This window comes from Bombina bombina, chromosome 6, assembly GCF_027579735.1.
Source record: "Bombina bombina isolate aBomBom1 chromosome 6, aBomBom1.pri, whole genome shotgun sequence".
In the NCBI taxonomy this organism is placed as follows: Eukaryota; Metazoa; Chordata; class Amphibia; order Anura; family Bombinatoridae; genus Bombina; species Bombina bombina.
The window spans coordinates 657,216,360-657,236,528 of record NC_069504.1 but is presented as its reverse complement, the minus strand read 5'-3'; the positions used below and the strand labels follow the sequence as shown (position 1 = coordinate 657,236,528).

The window sequence follows — 20,169 nt, the reverse complement described above, 5'->3', positions numbered from 1 at the left end:
CCAAGGGCCAGCATAGCCCCATTGGAGACACATGACAAGGTAACACAGTGCATCACAGTCCATGAAGAGAGTTGCCAAGGGCCAGCATAGCCCCATTGGAGACACATGGCAAGGTAACACAGTGCATCACAGTCCATGAAGAGAGTTGCCAAGGGCCAGCATAGCCCCATTGGAGACACATGGCAAGGTAACACAGTGCATCACAGTCCATGAAGAGAGTTGCCAAGGGCCAGCATAGCCCCATTGGAGACACATGGCAAGGTAACACAGTGCATCACAGTCCATGAAGAGAGTTGCCAAGGGCCAGCATAGCCTCATTGGAGACACATGACAAGGTAAAAGAGTGCAACAGGCACAACAATAAACTGATAAAAAGGCCAAATGGCAACAATATAAATACTAATTCAACATGTGGACGGAGGATTATTATCTGCCACCATGGAGCATATCCAGATCCTCCACTTACTGGTCATCATCTTCATTGTCCTGTGCATGTCCAGCTCCAGATTCAGGCCTTGAACGTAATTGCATAATTTCACGCAGAGTCAAGTCCTGAACCCGGAGCTGGGCCTGCATGGTGTTGTTCATCCCTCTCAGGACATCTGCATTCCTCAACACGGCCTGCTCTACTCTTGCTATCCCTTCTAGCATGAGCCATGCTGAGTCACAGCCTAAAATAAAATAAAATTAAATATTAAGGATAATTACACAACAGAATAAAAGATTTTAATACATACATTGTCATCATAAAGCCAAATAATTATTTACATAAATTATTTTTCATATATTCTTTACACATGAATTAGGTTATTCAGACAGACAGAAATCATTAAAGGCTCATGTTACTCAAACATGTTGTCCCCTTTAATTGGTTTTAGATGATCCACTTATACAGCTTGAGTGTATCAAATCTTGTTAAAGGATTTACATTGTACTTACATCAGCAATTTAAAAATTCAATTTAGACTGTGGTAGGCACACCTATCCTTAAACATTTTGGCATTGAGGACAAGCTGTGTAAACATAGCAACCAGAAGAAATTAAATTCCCACTGGGTTAGACAAGAGATAATGTATCCACATTTGGACATAAAATTTTGGATCCAAGTAGTGGTGTTTGGTATATGTAGTGATATCCAATTAAAGGGACACTGAACCTAAATATTTAATGGACTGATTCAGATAGAGCATGACATGACAAATCTTTAGAAATTACACATATTCATTATATGTTTTAATTGTCAAGCTATATTTTGAATGCAAGAATGTTGGTTTTTATGGAAGCCAATATTTGTTGATGAACTTTGTTTGTGCATGCTGGTTGATGGATACATTCATCCAACAATAAAGAAATGATGGCCACATTTATTTTATTGTTTAAACTAATTATAGGAATAAGTTGTTTTCCATAAATATATCAAGAGAATGACGAATAATTCATAAGAGTATTCTATTATACATTGGCTTAACATTGCATGCTGGATTTGAATCACAATTTAACCAATTTAACTTCACTGTACCTTTAAGTATCTTATAAAGTGTATTTAGAATGATACTTACAGCTGTGCCTGGGAAGGACAATCTGACACCCAGGACAATGAAGGTTTAAACAGGGGGGAGGGATGGGATTGGCTTGGGGAGGGATGGGAATGGCTTGGGGAGTGGTGAGCTGCTGCTCCAGGGTAGGCCGTACAGCTGGGGAGTGGGGAGTTTGGGTCTGGACAGCTGTACGGGCCAGAATACGGGGAGAGCGGCGAAGGGGGGTGTATGGGCGTTTTTTGGGAGGGACAGGATATGAAATATGGGAAGGGCTGGCAGTGGTCGGGGCATGGTCATGAGTTTGGTGATGGGAAGGGCTCTGGGTGTGTGCAGAGGTGTGGCCATGGTCAGGGGTGTGTGCACGGGGAGGGGTCTGTGACTGGGCAGGGGCGGAATCCAGATGACCAGAAGTGGTGGATCCATCTGAAAATGTAAAAGAAATATATTAACATCTCATACATCCTGACATCAAATCAACGCATTTCAAATTGATTATGTTTTCAATATACTTCGAAGTGTGTTTGAATCTGTAAACTATTCTGAAATGAGGATATGGTATCTATATAGGCACTCAGATGAATCTCAATGACTGTCTGTACAATGTGAAACTTATTATTGTGTTTTGGCATGGAATATGCATGTGACATAATGATGGCATGAATTATATATTCTTAAAAAAATATATACAAGCAGATTTTCATGCTGCCTGATATAGAAAGGGGCCAGTAGTGTATTTGAACAGACAAATAATATTCCTTTTTAAAGGGAAAAAGCTGTAGACTTTGAATGTCTTCAATAAAATGATTTCAAACTAAGAAACATGTTGGAAACATGATAGATATATTTCACATACCATCAGACTCCAAGGCAGCCTCTTCCTCCTCCATCCCACATGTGACATCAATCTCTGTAAAACATAACATGTTGTGTACACCTTAAGATCAGATATTATAACATATGTTACTGTTGCTCAAATACGCACATCAATGTTGCATTAAAGATATACACACACAAAGTTATGATTTACATCATTTTGATGGAGCATACAAATGACAATAGATTTGTTATTGTCAATAAATCAGAATATTAATGTATTGTTTGTCTTAATGTTAAATTCATAAAAGCATAGTACATAGAACATTTAAGATTTCTCATGTGTGTATCACTTGATGACTGTTGTCAAAAAAACAAATTGAAAAAAACATATGTTAGACATCTTATGAATAACAAATGTGTAGACTAATAAAGTAGAAATTATTAATCGCTCAATATAAAAAATAAATATATAAACAGAAGATAAATTCTATGTTTTTTTATAATGTTATGCTTCATCGGAATCATGATCATAATATTGATTAGCAATACACCTTCAATTACATATAAATGAGTCAATGGACTTACCAGGAGACCGCAAAGGCGGCTCTATGTCACTGCTGGATTCCTGTGGGCTTCCCACACCAACTCTCTCTATGAATGATATAGATATATATTATTAAACACATTTTGGATATCACTAAATCACATCTGTCTAGAATTTTAACATTAATCAACTTTAAAATGTGAAGAATAGAGCAGTCATTACACCAGAAAATGCTTGATTGAATCAAGGGGATTCTGTAAACATATCTGTATTGAACATATGTTTAATGTCAGACTACATTAGACATCAAATTCATCTCAGATGCTGCTATTGCATATCTAAATATACCCAATGATCAATGTTCTTAACCCTTTAAGGACACAGCTTTCACTTAGCTCAATTGTTTTATGACGGAATAATTCCGTCATATGTCCTTAAGAAGTTACAAGAATACACACAAACCACATATTGAGGAGCATCTGTTGACAAATCTAAACAAACATGTGTCACATCGACCCATTTTTTCAATGTACAGTAATCTTGTTTAGGACACAACACATATTTATCACAATACATAACAAACTTGATTATTACAAATATGTAATCATGGTGCTGTTAGAGTATGCAGATATCTATAAAGTAACTCCAACAGATAATTAGATTTATATATCAATAGTTTTTAATAAAAATAATGTAAAGATGAATGAATCTATTTTGTCTTAAAGGGACACTGACATGATTAATTTAAATAATTGATTTCTATGTTCAAAATGTAAAAAATGATTTAACATTGACTCCTATTATAATTAGAATGTTGTTCGATATTAATCTTAAAGGCAGATAAGGAATATTGGATTCAATAAATATTGTTTGTTGAAGGTATCCACCAATCATCAATATAAACCCAGGTTGGTCAACAAATATTTAGATGCACATAAACGTACTTTCTTTATTTTAAACTACATTTAGCAATAGAATATGTCACATATGATGATAGTATTATATTTTATGTTTATTAATATTGCATACTGTATGTGAAAGACAATATTAATAATTGTAGCTCAGTATCCCTTTAATCTAAAATTAAATAGATTCCACAATGTTGTTGTTTGTTAATGAATTATCTACTCCATATGTTGATGTAATGAATGGTATTGAGCATGCAATTAAAATCAAATATGTTATTTAAGGATATCCGAATAATTATATAATTTTCATCTATTAAATAGACATTACATATAAATATTGAACAATGTGTATTTAGTATGTAATGTTCATTCCATGTTTCTAAGACAAATGTCAATTAAAATGAGACATACCATACTGTGACAAGCCCTGGCTTGAGGATCCAGCAGCCACATCCATATCTGTAATATATTAAATGAGGATTGCATATCATTAATACTAATCATGCCATGTTTAAAATATTTACATTAATATCAAATCAATAGAAAAATATTAATCCTTTGGTAGTCCCATGAGTTAATAGTTTCCGCAATTAAATTAATGATAAATATATCCTGGACTCTTATTTTCAATCAGTTGTGTTGTTTACTGTATCTTTAAGAATATCTGCTTGTTATTACATAATCATCAATTGATGGCCATATGTTATAATTTATTAGTATTATTCGTTTTTTATTAGATATAATATTTAAAATAAGAATACTGTATTCTTCACTAATCTAAGAATTTCCATTTAATTTTTAACAACATGTATAAAGCAATGCCCATGTTAACGTGGATGAGAAATGCCATTTTCGCGATCATTGCGCAATGATTCCAAGCGGAATTACGCATCCGTCATTTGAACAACATGTATAAAGCAATGCCACTTTCCGCAAACCCATGTTAACGTGGATGAGAAATGCCATTTTCGCGATCATTGCGCAATGATTCCAAGCGGAATTACGCATCCGTCATTTGAACAACATGTATAAAGCAATGCCACTTTCCGCAAACCCATGTTAACGTGGATGAGAAATGCCATTTTCGCGATCATTGCGCAATGATTCCAAGCGGAATTACGCATCCGTCATTTGAACAACATGTATAAAGCAATGCCACTTTCCGCAAACCCATGTTAACGTGGATGCGAAATTACATTTCCGCTCTGTGACGCATATTCTGTAGAGCGCAAGAAACATCATTCCTATTTCATGTGTCAATAATCTAAAATCAGATATCTAAACATCATATGTAGTGTATGTTATGAGATCTGTATAGGTTTAGTATCTGACTAAATACACATTTTTGATTTTTAAAATTATAAATATTATATGAAGTTGGATAATTACCTGGTTCAGATTCTCTATCGGCTCCTCCCAGGCCACCGGACGGAGAAGCATCTGCCCTGTCCCCCGCGTCAGGACTTTCAGATCCCGCAGCTGGGAGGGAAGAAGAGGAGGCCGAGGATGGCGAGGATCTAAATCTTTTGGGGACCCGGAGATTGAGGAGCTCGCATAAAGTCACCTCATAAGGGAGTAGGTACAGTTTCCGCGGGGCCTTTCTTTGGCCCCCTCTTTTACGGGCTTGTACCCAGTCCCTTATGAGGTTGACTTTTTTCGATAAACGCAACCTCATATCTCCGAATCTCCTCATGATCTGATCCTGGGTCCTCTGGACGTCACACACCAATCTAACCGCATTGGTGATAGACTCCCAGAGGGCCTTCTTAACAGGCGCATCTGTCGAGCTCCTCTTGTTCCCAAACAGCTGGGGATAAAAGTCCTTGACGGCGTGGACCAGTGCAGCGCTCTCCTCCTTGGTGAACCTGGGAACTGACATGCCTGCTGGGTTGTCCAATAAATATATTATAATAATATAAACTGCCTGCAGGCATTAGAGAACTGACAAAGATGGCAACGTGTAATGGACTTTTATATGGTGAAGTAAACATGAGATGCACCATGGGACAATTTATCTGTACATCTGATTGGATAAAAGTTTGAAATATTGTTATAATGTCTGTGAGACCATCCTGACTCAAGTTGTGTTTGTGTGATGAACTCTGATTGGCCGTTCCTTAATGTTTCATATCTTAGTAACTTCCTTACACATACCGCTTGGTGGTGCTGTAAATTCATTTTTCATGTAGACTTATTTGTAACTCATGGGCCTGTCATGCGGATATGTGTGACGCAGATTTAATATCCGGGATCCGTGAAATATTAATGATTAAATACTCTTTAAAAACTAATCCTGTCACATTATTAATGTTGTAGACATTTCTCGGTTTAATAACGGTCTGTTTCTTTAATACAAATACACATTTAATATTGTATGTCTTTATTGTTCTTTAAATAAATTGATTGTGAAGTATTGACATTGCTCTATTAAATGTATTTATAATGCACATTGATTGTGTGCTATTGCGTGACATTACACTAATGTTTAAATATGCTAATCTGGTGTTTGAAGATGCGTTTCCCACGCAATATTTATTAATGTTAAAATTCCGGTTAGAATGTCAGTAACTTGGATAATCTGTTTATAAATGTTAAACTACAGCTTTGTTATTCGCAAATAAACCTCGAGCTTGTATTTCTCTGAAGTGCTCATATATGTTATTGTGCAATGGCGTATTTAGTTTTAAAGAGACATTACAAACAAACAATTGTATCAAATGATCTGTAGAGATAGAAGATTGTTTAGACTTTAAACTGTAAATCATTTTCTCTTAGTATTTATATATCCTCAACAGAAGAAATTTAAATGCACATGGTTGAGACAATCACATAAGGCATCTCTGTGCATCCACCAATCTTCATCTACTGAGCCTATCTCGATATGCTTTTCAAGCAAAGTATGTCAAGATAGGAAGAGAAGTAAATACACTCTTTAAATCTCTTAAAGGGACACTGTCCAAACAAATTTACCATTGGTGATTGAGCATGAAATGTTAATCAACTTTATTATTTAATACGATTATCAAATGTTAAGTTATCTTGTTATGTTTCTTTGCAAATCAATAATGATATTTTATATTACGGACAATTGTTTAATAAAAACCTGGGTTGTCCTTGACGATTGTTGCATCAATTATTCCAAACAATCAAGTTCTGTCCAGAGTACTGAAGCAAATAAATTAGCTATTTACTGCCTTATTTCTAAAGTAATGATAGCAACATCACAATGAGCATTCATAATATGAGACAAGTTTTAAAGTTGATTAAAATAGAATACTCATTCAGAATGTATAAATCATTGTTTTTTTAAATGGCTACCTTTAAGTATATTTTGAGTTCATGTCCCTTTAAATAAACATTTCACAATAATGCTTAATATATCATAAACCTAGGCACCTTCCTTTTGCTAAATGAGTCTAACATATGAGTAAAGCAAATTTAGATTAACTTCTAGATTGTTTTACACACTGACTGAAATATATTTATTAAATGAGGTCTTTTTTAGCCTTCAGCGTAGAGGGACATTAAGCTATATGTTATGTATGCATTTTGTATAATAATCTTATATTTGACCAACTTAATATGTTTTGTTATTCAATCATTATATTGTAATTATATATATATTCGTGGATTAAATACATCTCTACATAGGCTATTTTGATGCTGATTGTTGTTTGCATATAGATGCCTTATATCATTGACTAAGATATGTGCATTTATTTGTATTTTAACAAGTATATTTAAAGACTGAATGTAATTCTATAGTACATTCTAAATATGTTTAAATTCTTGTATGATATTTGTTACAATGTATACAAAATATACATTTTGAATGACCCCTTTAAGGACCCAAACATATTGTATTTTGATTTAACATTGACAAAATAAACTAAAGGGGAAATTACATTCTATATAGATATTTGATGTCTAACCCAAGAGGTAAGATTGTAATAAATACATAATATTACTAAGTATAGTTAAATGACTCCACTAGAAAATTACATAGATTAACCTGGCATCCAATAACTAATTTTTTAAAAATATCAAGTTAAATGACCTACCATTTATAAATGTAATAATTGTAAAATATTTTCTAATAATGTTTTGAGATACCTAAGGAAGATACATGATCTTATACAATTCTTTTTACATTCAACAACACTGTCACTTTCATGTAATTGAACCACTTCACCTTATTAAATGTTAAAACAATCATAATATTAATACATATCCTAAATATTTTTAATATATACTTTTTAAATATAAAAGCATTGAAGAATCTGACTCCCCAATTAATGTTAAAAGATATATTTTAATATTCTCTGAAGATTTTTATTTTCTACTATTAATGCATTATTTTCTCTTATGCATGTGCTTGTCAAATAGCCAACTACCAGTCATGGGAGTCCAAGTTTTATTTATTTACAGATTATATTGATATATATTAGAATCTGTTAAAAATAAACATATATTTAATTGAAAATAATTAAATATTCCAGGAAGTCATCAGATGCCAATCTGAAATGACAAATAATAAAAATTGAACAAAGTTAATACACACGTTGTAAAATATTCATAAAATACATTTAAAATCATATGGTGTCTATGCTCTAACTTTGATCAACATTTTTTAAAGATAATCATTACATTGATTTTAAATTAATGAAATACATACACCATTATATTGTTGATTAAAAATTATATTTAAATATCAAAAATTAAAATTATACATAATAATGTATATCACATGTAAACAATATATGTATGCTGAACATAAATGTAATATTTCATGTCCATTCAAATACCTCTATATCAACTATAATATGTATTCCTTTTTCTGATTGTGATCCCTAAATATCTAATTAAGAACTAAATATGACTAATGTATGTAAGCTACTAATATTCTACAGTCTTCACTAGCATGCATTGGTACACCAACCTGGACAATGCATGGTCTTTGAAAGTCAATTCAGGGGTAAACAGTTGATCTTCAATAGGTGTCTTATTCATCAGTTCATTAAATAGAGGACTGGGAAATACCATCTAAAAAAGTACAATCATCTAAGTGTCTGATTGTGATCCCTAAATATCTAATTAAGAACTAAATATGACTAATGTATGTAAGCTACTAATATTCTACAGTCTTCACTAGCATGCATTGGTACACCAACCTGGACAATGCATGGTCTTTGAAAGTCAATTCAGGGGTAAACAGTTGATCTTCAATAGGTGTCTTATTCATCAGTTCATTAAATAGAGGACTGGGAAATACCATCTAAAAAAGTACAATCATCTAAGTGTCTGATTGTGATCCCTAAATATCTAATTAAGAACTAAATATGACTAATGTATGTAAGCTACTAATATTCTACAGTCTTCACTAGCATGCATTGGTACACCAACCTGGACAATGCATGGTCTTTGAAAGTCAATTCAGGGGTAAACAGTTGATCTTCAATAGGTGTCTTATTCATCAGTTCATTAAATAGAGGACTGGGAAATACCATCTACAAAATAGAAAATCATCTAAGTGTCTCCAATAGGATGTCTCCACAGCCTTATTCTATCAAATAGTTTGCACTTACCATGTGAACATGTATTTGTATGGTTTTCAAGGTCAGCAGAATTGAAATATAATGCCAGACATGATCCCATTGGTATACTTCAATTTCAATCTTGGCTTTTTCCCCACTGTCAGTCTTGGAAATCTTCACTGTCAGGCTTCAAATTGTTCCCTTTCAGTCTTTAGATTAAGTCATCTCCCTAATGTAAGAAATTATATATAAAGATTTCATACAAGTGTGTGAATCAGTTCTGTACCCCTCTCCCACCCCCCATTTCATAATAAATATCTATCACTAGCTTACTAAGCCTGTGTATGAACCTGTGTTATTTTCTATCAAGTGTGAAGATGAGTCATATTGAGCAGAACAAACCTCTGTGTGACATTGAACCATAGTCATTCTAGAGTATCCCTTTCTGATTATGTACATTTTAAGTAATGTGTAAACAAAGTTATATTTTTTAAAATGTATGCCATATGATGTATTTGTGTACAAATCATGCCAGCAACAGTCCATACATTTCTACTTACCATCTGATGTCCTCTTTAAAAACCAGGTGGCAAAGACTCGCTATAGGACCCAATGCCCAGAGCATCACCTATATTATGAGAAATAAAGATTATTCTAACATTTGATCAATACTAACATGTTTGCACAATTCTCTACTTGTCATTTCCCTAGAGTTCACATCTATTGAAAATACTCCAGTGTAACTTCTATTCTTTACCGTCTAAAGTGGCGGTTGATGACGTCTGCTCTGACATCAAGTCCCTCGTCCTGGAATTCCCCCTCTAGAACAGGATCATCCTCCTCATCTCTGAGGAGGTCTCTGTCCACCGGGACGGCCTGCAGCATCCCAGCCCGCTGTGCAATATTATGCAGGACGCTACAGGCTACAACGATCTTAGCCACCTTCTTTGGGTTGTACTGGAGTGCTCCTCCAGAACGGTCCAGGCACCTGAATCTCATCTTCAGGAGCCCGAACATCCTTTCAACCACCGCCCTGGTTCTCTTATGAGCCCTATTGTAGCGCTCCTCAGACACATCAGTTGGGCTACGCAAGGGGGTAATGAGCCAAGGCCGGCTCATGTACCCAGAATCACCTATAAATTTAGAACAGAACATAATTCAAACAGAATACTTAAACTAGTATATTGTTGTATAAATATATTTTTTAAAAACCATAATCCATATTAAAAGTTGTCAGAAAGATAAAATAAAAAAAATAAATTTATATATAAATCTGTATCTTGCCATTTCATCTAAGACATGCTACATATGCGTATTTCTCCTAAACCAAACCTTGTGTAAAATGCTAACTACATGGTTACATTGCATTCTCTATCTGAACACTTAAGGTAAGACATGCTACATATCTGCATTTCAATAAAAATAGACATTAGCAGAAAAAGACAATGACAGGGTTAAATTGCATGAGATAATATCTTGCCTTTTCATCTAAGACATGCTACATATGCGTATTTCTCCTAAACCAAACCTTGTGTAAAATGCTAACTACATGGTTACATTGCATTCTCTATCTGAACACTTAAGGTAAGACATGCTACATATCTGCATTTCAATAAAAATAGACATTAGCAGAAATAGACAATGACAGGGTTAAATTGCATGAGATAATATCTTGCCTTTTCATCTAAGACATGCTACATATGCGTATTTCTCCTAAACCAAACCTTGTGTAAAATGCTAACTACATGGTTACATTGCATTCTCTATCTGAACACTTAAGGTAAGACATGCTACATATCTGCATTTCAATAAAACTAGACATTAGCGGAAAAAGACAATGACAGGGTTAAATTGCATGAGATAATATCTTGCCTTTTCATCTAAGACATGCTACATATGCGTATTTCTCCTAAACCAAACCTTGTGTAAAATGCTAACTACATGGTTACATTGCATTCTCTATCTGAACACTTAAGGTAAGACATGCTACATATCTGCATTTCAATAAAACTAGACATTAGCGGAAAAAGACAATGACAGGGTTAAATTGCATGAGATAATATCTTGCCATTTCATCTAAGACATGCTACATATGCGTATTTTGACTAAACCAAACCTTGTGTAAAATGCTAACTACATGGTTACATTGCATTCTCTATCTGAACACTTAAGGTAAGACATGCTACATATCTGCTTTTCAATAAAACTAGACATTAGCGTCGGTAAATAACAAATGGTTAAATTTAATCCTATAGCTGAACATGACGCTAACAGTTAAAAAATACAGGGGCAATTGTCAAAATAATTAACCATGTTGAGCACAAATACTCACCAACGAGATAACCAGGGGGCATTTGTCTTTCCTCAAACTGTCTCCACAGGGACGACAGAGAGAGGATGCGGGCATCATGACAAGCCCCTCCAAAATTCGCATACACATGCATAATCCTCATCCGTGCGTCACAAACATACTGCACGTTGAGGCTATGAAAATGTTTCTGAAGGGCAAGTCATCAATTGGAGCACGCAGCGCAATGTGGGTACAATCAATGGCTCCCAAGACATTGGGCAATTGAGCAATATCAAAGAATTCCCACTTCAGGCGCCTCCAATCACCATCATTCTGTGGGAATCCTATGTATTGCTTACTGATACGTACCATGGCGTTCAGAAAGTTATCAAACACCCCAGAGAATGTACCTTGAGCCAGGCCATGCATGTACAGTTCTCCGGATTGAAAACTCCCTGAGGCCAGGACGTATAGACAGCTTAGCATCTTACTCATGGGGGGAACAGCAGTCCTTATTTGTATACGTGGCTCCAAATGAGGTTTAAGAAGCTCGTAAAGGCCAATGAGCTGTTCGCGATCGAGCCGATACTTATCAAAAACCTCAAAGTCACTCATGTTTTCCAAGGTGGGTCTCACCCTGTAGACACGAGGACCTCGAACCAGACGACCCCTTCGTCTCAGTCTGAGCCGCCGAGGCTGCCTGATTCGACCAACAGCTAGTTCGCCAATAGCACCACCAGCAGCGTCTACCATGTCATCGTCATCCATCTTTCAAAACAGCGTAACAAGGTATGCACTTGATCTGATGTGGATCACAAGTGATGCATTGGCCATGTTGTTTGGGGGATTTGTAGTACAATTAGTCCAATGGTAGTGAGTTTGTAATGATTGCTAATTGTATTCACTTGTTTGTATGTGAGCGGCGCGAATGCTTTCACAGTGGGCGTTTATTTGTTGTTTGCTGAAATGTTAGTTTCAAACAATGATTCTCAATGTGAAAGTGTCCAATATCACACATACAGTGCATGTTTGTAATGTTTGATCATATGCGTAATCAATATTTCTTAAACGCGATCTTATAGTAACAAGCACACGTCCAGGCTAACATGAATGAAAGTGCATAGTTGTGTATAATGTGCATCGAATGTGATCGATCAATGTTGATGCAATATTGTTTGTAAACGATAAAGTAACATCTGCCATCTGTAGTATTGTATATAAGTGATTGTCGATCTGTCAATATTGTATGCGTCCCTTTAAAATTGCACTAATGCTGAATAACTTCCGGCTGCCATCTGTAGTATTGTATATATAAGTGATTGCCGAGCTGTCAATATTGTATGCGTCCCATTAAAATGGCACTAATACTGAATAACTTCCGGCTGCCATCTGTAGTATTGTATATATAAGTGATTTCCGAGCTGTCAATATTGTATGCGTCCCTTTTAAATCGCAATAATAATTCCGAACTTCCCGTCTGCCATCTGTAGTATTGAATATATAAGTGATTGCCGAGCTGTCAATATTGTATGCGTCCCTTTCAAATGGCACTAATACTGAATAACTTCCGGCTGTCATCTGTAGTATTGTATATATAAGTGATTGCTGAGCTGTCAATATTGTATGCGTCCCTTTCAAATGGCACTAATACTGAATAACTTCCGGATGTCATCTGTAGTATTATATATATAAGTGATTTTATATCTGACAATATTGTATGCGTCCCATAAAAATTGCACGAATACTGAATAACTTCCGGCTGCCATCTGTAGTATTGTATATATAATTGATTTGCGATCTGACAATATTTCTTAATTGTCCCATTGAAATCTCCATAATAATGCTGTTCAAAAGTGTGGTTTACGTATATGTTGTATTGTAGTATTGAGTGTTAAAGTTCCTAAAGGGGCGGTACAGTGGTGAATCTGTGATGTGTATGGTTGAATCTTGTAATGACGTCATGATATTATTAACCTGCCTATGTAGTTGTGAAATCCTCATTGTGTTGTTGTATTGTGCTACATTGTTATTGTGTGCTGAATAAAATATAAATGTGTGCTTTGTGGTTGCGTGATGGGGGATACGTGTTATGTACATGTAGTACGTATATATTGTGATTGTGTCCCACATATGCTGACTTGTATATAGCGGTCTGGCATTGTTGTTCCTTCCCATAAAGTGACATCTGTAATCTGGTGTAATGATGTTCTTCTTGTACGTAATTCCTAATGGTTTCTGGTGATGGAATCATGATGTTACAAGTACAGTCAAATCCATATGTTGTGTTTTGTGATTCCTGTAGAGAATGTAATGTGTTTGTCCCCCATCATTTGAATGCACATGTATGAGTGAATGTTAAACGTAATGTATGTGCATCCATGAGTGATTATGTGTTAAGCCTATGTAGATATGCAGTTGCTGCAAGCATATGAGTTGAATAACTGAAATGCAATAATAAAGGTAAATGAGAGATGTTTCCCATTGTGTAGTGTTTGTGAATCCAGAAATGTGTATTGAATTTTATTTTAATTGTAAATGTAATTTTATTGAAATAATAATGTGTTACTAGTGATGGGGATTTGTAGTTGATGTAATCTAAAAGTGTTAAAAATATTTATGGTGTGGTGAATATTTAATATTAAAAACCATAAGTCCACCATAGGGAAATAGTCATTTCTTGATCTATTTATCATCGCTAGGTCTAACGCATGAAATCATGTATTTTCTAGCGCTGGTATTTGGAGTTTTTCAGTCTACGCTATTTGCGTGCGTTAGGGAAATGAGGGTTTCGCGTGCACGAGCACGTCTTCCCAATAGAAGTCAATGGAGGCTCCAAAGATTTCTATTTTTTTTTTCTAAGACTGGTTTTCCTCGTAAAGTGAGTGACGTCATGATCTTGTGTGAAAAAGTCGCTAAATCGTGTTCTTTTTGTAATAAATAAATATTTTGTGTATGTCATGTGGTGTATATTGTTTGTATGCATCGATGAGTTTATGTTTGTGATAATGTTATTAGTTAGATGTAGGTATATGAGGGTCTTTTCCCGTGTGTCTATGTAAGTCAATGGGAAAATGGATTTGTGTGGATTTTTTTCAAACACCCGAGATCTCGCAACTTTAATCCTTTGTATTTTAAGGAAAAAAAAAAAAAAAAAGAAAAATAAAGATAGTGTTGTGTTTGTATGAGTGTAAGTGTACTTTGTGTAATATTTGTTTTGTGATTCGTGGATGTTTTTTTTTGCGGTATATGTTTACTACTGGGTCTGAGGTGGCGGTAGAAAGGTGAGCGTTAGGTGTATTTTGAGTGGCGGTAAATAAACTCTAAATACCGGAGTGCGTAAGAAACCCGCGTTAGGAGCCTCTAACGCTGGTTTTTACGGATAACGCCGAACTCTAAATCTAGGCCATAGTATTAAGGGTTGTTAGTCTTAAAATGACATGCTCTAACTAACTAAAGAATGTCATTTGGAAGTATGACAGAGTAGAAGCAATGAAAATAGATTCATGGCAGTACCTTCTAGAGCTTTTGCATCAATGAAGTTTCTATTACTAAAGACAGATGAAGACAGAATATTATTGAGTTAAAGGGGCACTGAACCCAAATGTTTTCTTTTGTGATTCAGATAGAGCATGACATTTTAAGCAACTTCCTAACTTACTCCAATTATCAAATTTTCTCCATTCTCTTGATATCTTTATTTGAACTGCAAGAATGTAAGTTTAGATGCCTGCCCATTTTTGGTGAACAACCTGGGTTGTCCTTGCTGATTGGTGGATACATTCATCCACCAATAAAAAAGTGCTGTCCAGAGTACTGAAACAAAAACAAAAGCTTAGATGCCTTCTTTTTCAAATAAAGATAGCAAGAGAACAACGAAAAATTGATAATAGGAGTACATTAGAAAGTTGCTTAAAATTGCATGCTCTATCTGAATCACAAAAGAAAAAATTTGGGTTCAGTGTCCCTTTAAGTGATTCGTCTCCTCACCAGACCAAGCTACTGTTCCTGTGCTTTTGAAGAACCATTAAATTGTATTTCTTTTCTTGCTACTGAAAGCCCACAGCTAACTTCCTGCTGCCAGAAAGAGGTTAAACCAGGCCTGGTAAGTGAGAATTTTACTTTAGTTACATTAGCTATACTCTTGTTTTACATTTTTAAAAAGGGAAAGTAATTGCTAGTCTTATTTAAAAAATGCTATTATTATGCACCATTTCACATTCTCATCCTGTGTTATGGAATCATAAGTACAGTAAATTAGTAAGTGTGACAAATGGCCAGATTTCACTCTTCTTGTAATAATCACGTGTAACTGATGTGGAGATGCCAGCCCTACTACAGTCAGCACAGTACAAGTTTAAAGGGACATAAAACCTAATATTTTTCTTTCGTGATTCAGATAGAACATGTGATTTTAAACAACTTTCTATTGTTTGTTTTGTTTTGTTCTCTTGATATCGTTTGTCAAAAGAAATACTTAGGTAGACTGAGAAGCTGTTTATTAGAGGCTTCTCATATATGCCTCATGTTATTGGCTCTCCCAATGTATTCCGCGAGCTCCAAGTAGTGCATTGCTGTTTCTTCAACAAAGGACCCCAAGAGAACAAAGCAAATTAGATAACAGAAATAAATTGGAAAGTTATTTAAAAAACATATTCTCTCTCTGATTCGTGAAAGAAAAATGTTGGTTTTCGTGTCCCTTTAAGAAGAAAACCAGAGGATTCTGTGGTTGAACCTGTTGTGTTTTTTTATAAGGCAAAAGAAAAAGGCATTTTTAAGATACAGGATTTTCAAAATATGTTCATATAACAATTTTTTTTGTTCTGTATCTAAGATATTAATACTGTTGAACAATATCAATGGTACCTCTCTAAAAATGGTTGCACCTAGAAGTAAAGAAAGTGTCAAACACGTGTAAAAAACCCTCTCAGTGGAGCATCTACTGCAATTTTTTTTGGAAAGTAATGTTTGAAAAGGTGCACTTCATTTGTTACATTAATATTTTAGAACCCTTTGTAGGTGTCAGTAACCATATTGGCAATTAAGATGTACCTAGCAATATACATCATATTAAAACACTGTGACGCGCTTCATACACTTGCTTAATACATATATGAAAGAAAGAATGTCAATAGATATGTAAATTAAAGTGAATGTAAATTTTGATGCTAAAGTGCCCGGTTTTTAAAAATTCCAGTAAAAACAGGGGCACTTTAATTCATCAAAATATACATTTCACTCATTGTAAAGAAATAATTACCTTTTAAACTTGACAGCAGCTCCAGCTTCTTCCTGTCGTCGCAAGCCATTTCTGATGTCAGAAATGATGGATAGGTCATCCTCCAATCACGGCTTCCCCCCCGGGGGAATCAGTGTCTGATTCAACGCCGTGATTGGAGGAAGCTGGATTCCTCATTTTAGACCCAGGAAGAGGCTTTGTGACGGGTGGAGGAAGCTGGAGCTGCTGTCAATATTAAAAGGTAAGTTTTTTTCACAACAGGAGTGAAATGTAAATTTTGATGACTTAAAGTGCCCCTGTTTTTAATTAAATTTTTAAAACCGGGCACTTAAGCATAAAAATTTACATTCACTTTAAGGGTCTAAGAGTCCACCTGAATTATATCTAAACACTGGGTAATTTACAAATCCTTCTTCAGGATCACATGAGTGTTAAAGGGATAGTATACTGTAAAATAGTTTTTCCCTTATGTGTTTACAATTGCTTTTTTTACCAACTGCAGAGTAAAAAATGTATGAAAATTAGCTTTTTAAGGTTTATTTCTGTATATTAAAGCTCTGATTTTGTGTTTTGAAGCCACAGCCTAATAAAATAGGTTGAGCTTGTAGGTATAATCAGATCTCATTACTTTATCACATTGTGCACATATACCTGCTTCTTTATCTTATATCTGTCCTTAAAACAATCACCAATACTTTGAGAGAACAATGGAAAATCAACATTTTATTACCTTATCTCTGCTTTATCACACTGGGAGTGTAATTTCTTCTGCTGGCTGTGTTTACAAAGCTTATCTATAGCTGGTACGCGCGGCCACAAACTTTCAGAATAGGTGGGGATACTACATGCTAAATTAACAATTTCAAATGCCAATATAAGGGTAAAGGAGCTACTTGTAAACAATTTAATACACTCCAGCAGGTAAAGTGGATCATTGGGAACAAATTAAAGGGGAGAAAATATTTGAGTAAACTGTCCCTTTAAGCACCTGAGACTGATTGCAATGCGCACCTGAACCAGTTAGTAAGCGTCATCATCACATAGAGAGAGGCCAGTACGAAAACAAAGTGGAAGAAAGAATAGCTGTAGATCACACGTTCACGTTCATCGTGTATCACTGTTTGACCACCAGTGTTATCCTCATTTTCCTCACAACTAGGATCCCCTGCCAGAAAAGAGAGACAAAATAGAGGCTTAGTTCCATCTCTTACAGAGACAAAGATCATCACACTCACAAACCACAAAGAAAACGTGAGAACATGAAGAAATGTCAGCCCTCTAAACGTATTACTTGATGCTTTGTGTAAATCTATTTGTCACAATTCTTGAATTTCCTACAATACTTTCTGAATGTGGTTCTTTTTTAGGTATTTTACGGTTGTGTTCCCTTCAAAACATGATTATGTAGAGTCTAATTCCCAAATCTACTACCTATCTTTCCTCTGACCAACATTAAAGGGACATGAAACCCAAAATGTTTCTTTCATGATTTAGGTAGAACATACAATTATACAATTTTAAACAACTTTCCAGATTATTTCTATTATCAAATTTTCTTCATTCTCTTGGTATCATTTGTTGAAGGAGCAGCAATGTACTACTGGTTTCTAACTGAACACATGGGTGAGCCAATGATATATGATATATATGCAGCCACCAATCAGCAGCTAGAACCTAGGTTCTTTGCTGCTTCTGAGCTTACCTAGATAAACCTTTCACCAAACGATAACAAGATAAGGAAGCAAAGTAAATAATAGAAGTAAATTGGAAAGTTGTTTAAAATGGTATGTTCTGTCTAAATCATGAAATTTGTGTTTCATGTCCCTTTAACTCCATGAATGATGAGCATTTATGTCATTTGATGGTCTCCAAACGAAAGATTGGAGATTCTGCACATTTTTGCACGAAGCCTAAAATGTATGAACCACTGAAAATATTAATATTTTTACATAGGATACTGTGATGTCAGGAACTAATTTAAGCAGCATGAGCTACAGCATGAGACTGAGGAGGTGCAGTAATGCTGCGTTGGTTGCCGTTAATTCATTTTTGGCCGTTATTAACCGTTAATTAAAACTGCAGTTAGGGTTAGCCTTTATCAGGAGTTGACATAGTACAGATTTTTTGGCTTAATGCTTACTAAATATTTGCAGCCGTTTAGTATTATCACTGACATCAGTGGGAACCAATAAATGATCATTTGCACGGCACAAATGATCATTTAATGGCTGACTAACTTTTTGCAAGCTGGTAAACAGAATGTGGAAGTATATAAATTGTACTTTAAATGGAAGCTGATGAAGGATTTTGGGAAGCAATATTTTTTAACTCTTTACAACTGTCAATAGTCGGCAACTATTTAACCGCAGCCTAAGGTGCATACCTGGTAACCCACTTAAAAATAGTAGATATGAGACATAAAATTATGTAATTATCATATCCGTTCAAACCTAGTATATATACTGAGCAATCCAATGCCATATACTGTAGTATCCTCGGGTTAAACAGGTGAAATCCAATATCAATCAAGGAAAATCTAAAACGACCTCCATTTAGACAAAGCCATGTGTGGCTATTACCTGTTTATTAGGGTATTAGTGAAGTAACACTCCCACACAATCAGTTAAAGCCTGTATCACATTATACCACATGATTTGCGCTTCAACACTCTGCAATACCATGACTTAAAGATATATATATATTTATTATTCAGATAGAGCATGCATTTTAAACAATTTTCTCATTTACTTCTATTATCATTTTTTTCTTAGTTCCTTTGGTATCTTTTATTGAAAAGCAGGGATGTATGCTTAGGAGCTGGCTCATTTCTGGAGCACTATTAGGCAGCAGTTTACAAGAATGATATACATTTGCAAGAGCACTAGATGGCAGCACTATTTCATGCTATGTAGTGCTGCAGATGCCTACCTAGGTATCTCTTCAACACAGAATATCATGGGAACGAAGCAAATCTGATAATAGAAGTACATTGAAAAAATAAAATAAAAAATTAAATGGTATATTCTGATTGAATAAAAAAATAAACTTTTTGGGTTTCATGTCCCTTTAAAGCACACAATGACTTGGGTGCTAGCATTTCCATCATTCAGTAAGTGAATGGGAAAAGAGGTCATATTTATTATGTTCCCTCCATGTAATATGTAGCATTTCAAAGTAAAACACAAGCGTAGGATCTGTCTTATCCTATCCTCATTTCTAACTACTTTCCATAGTACTATAACAATTATTCATATTTTCAGGAGAAGAATTTCCAAATTGTGTGTCATACAACCTCATAACACG

General features: G+C 34.9%; 1 protein-coding gene across 1 annotated transcript in view; it reads right to left on the bottom strand.

Moving 5' to 3' along the window:
- Nucleotides 1-20,169, bottom strand: part of SERINC4 (serine incorporator 4) — a 250,149-nt gene that overhangs the window by 26,195 nt on the left and 203,785 nt on the right. The window contains exon 11 of the mRNA XM_053719367.1: nucleotides 17,878-18,031. Within this exon, the coding sequence (XP_053575342.1) occupies nucleotides 17,878-18,031 (154 nt within the window). The remainder of the gene's footprint in view (nucleotides 1-17,877; nucleotides 18,032-20,169) is intronic.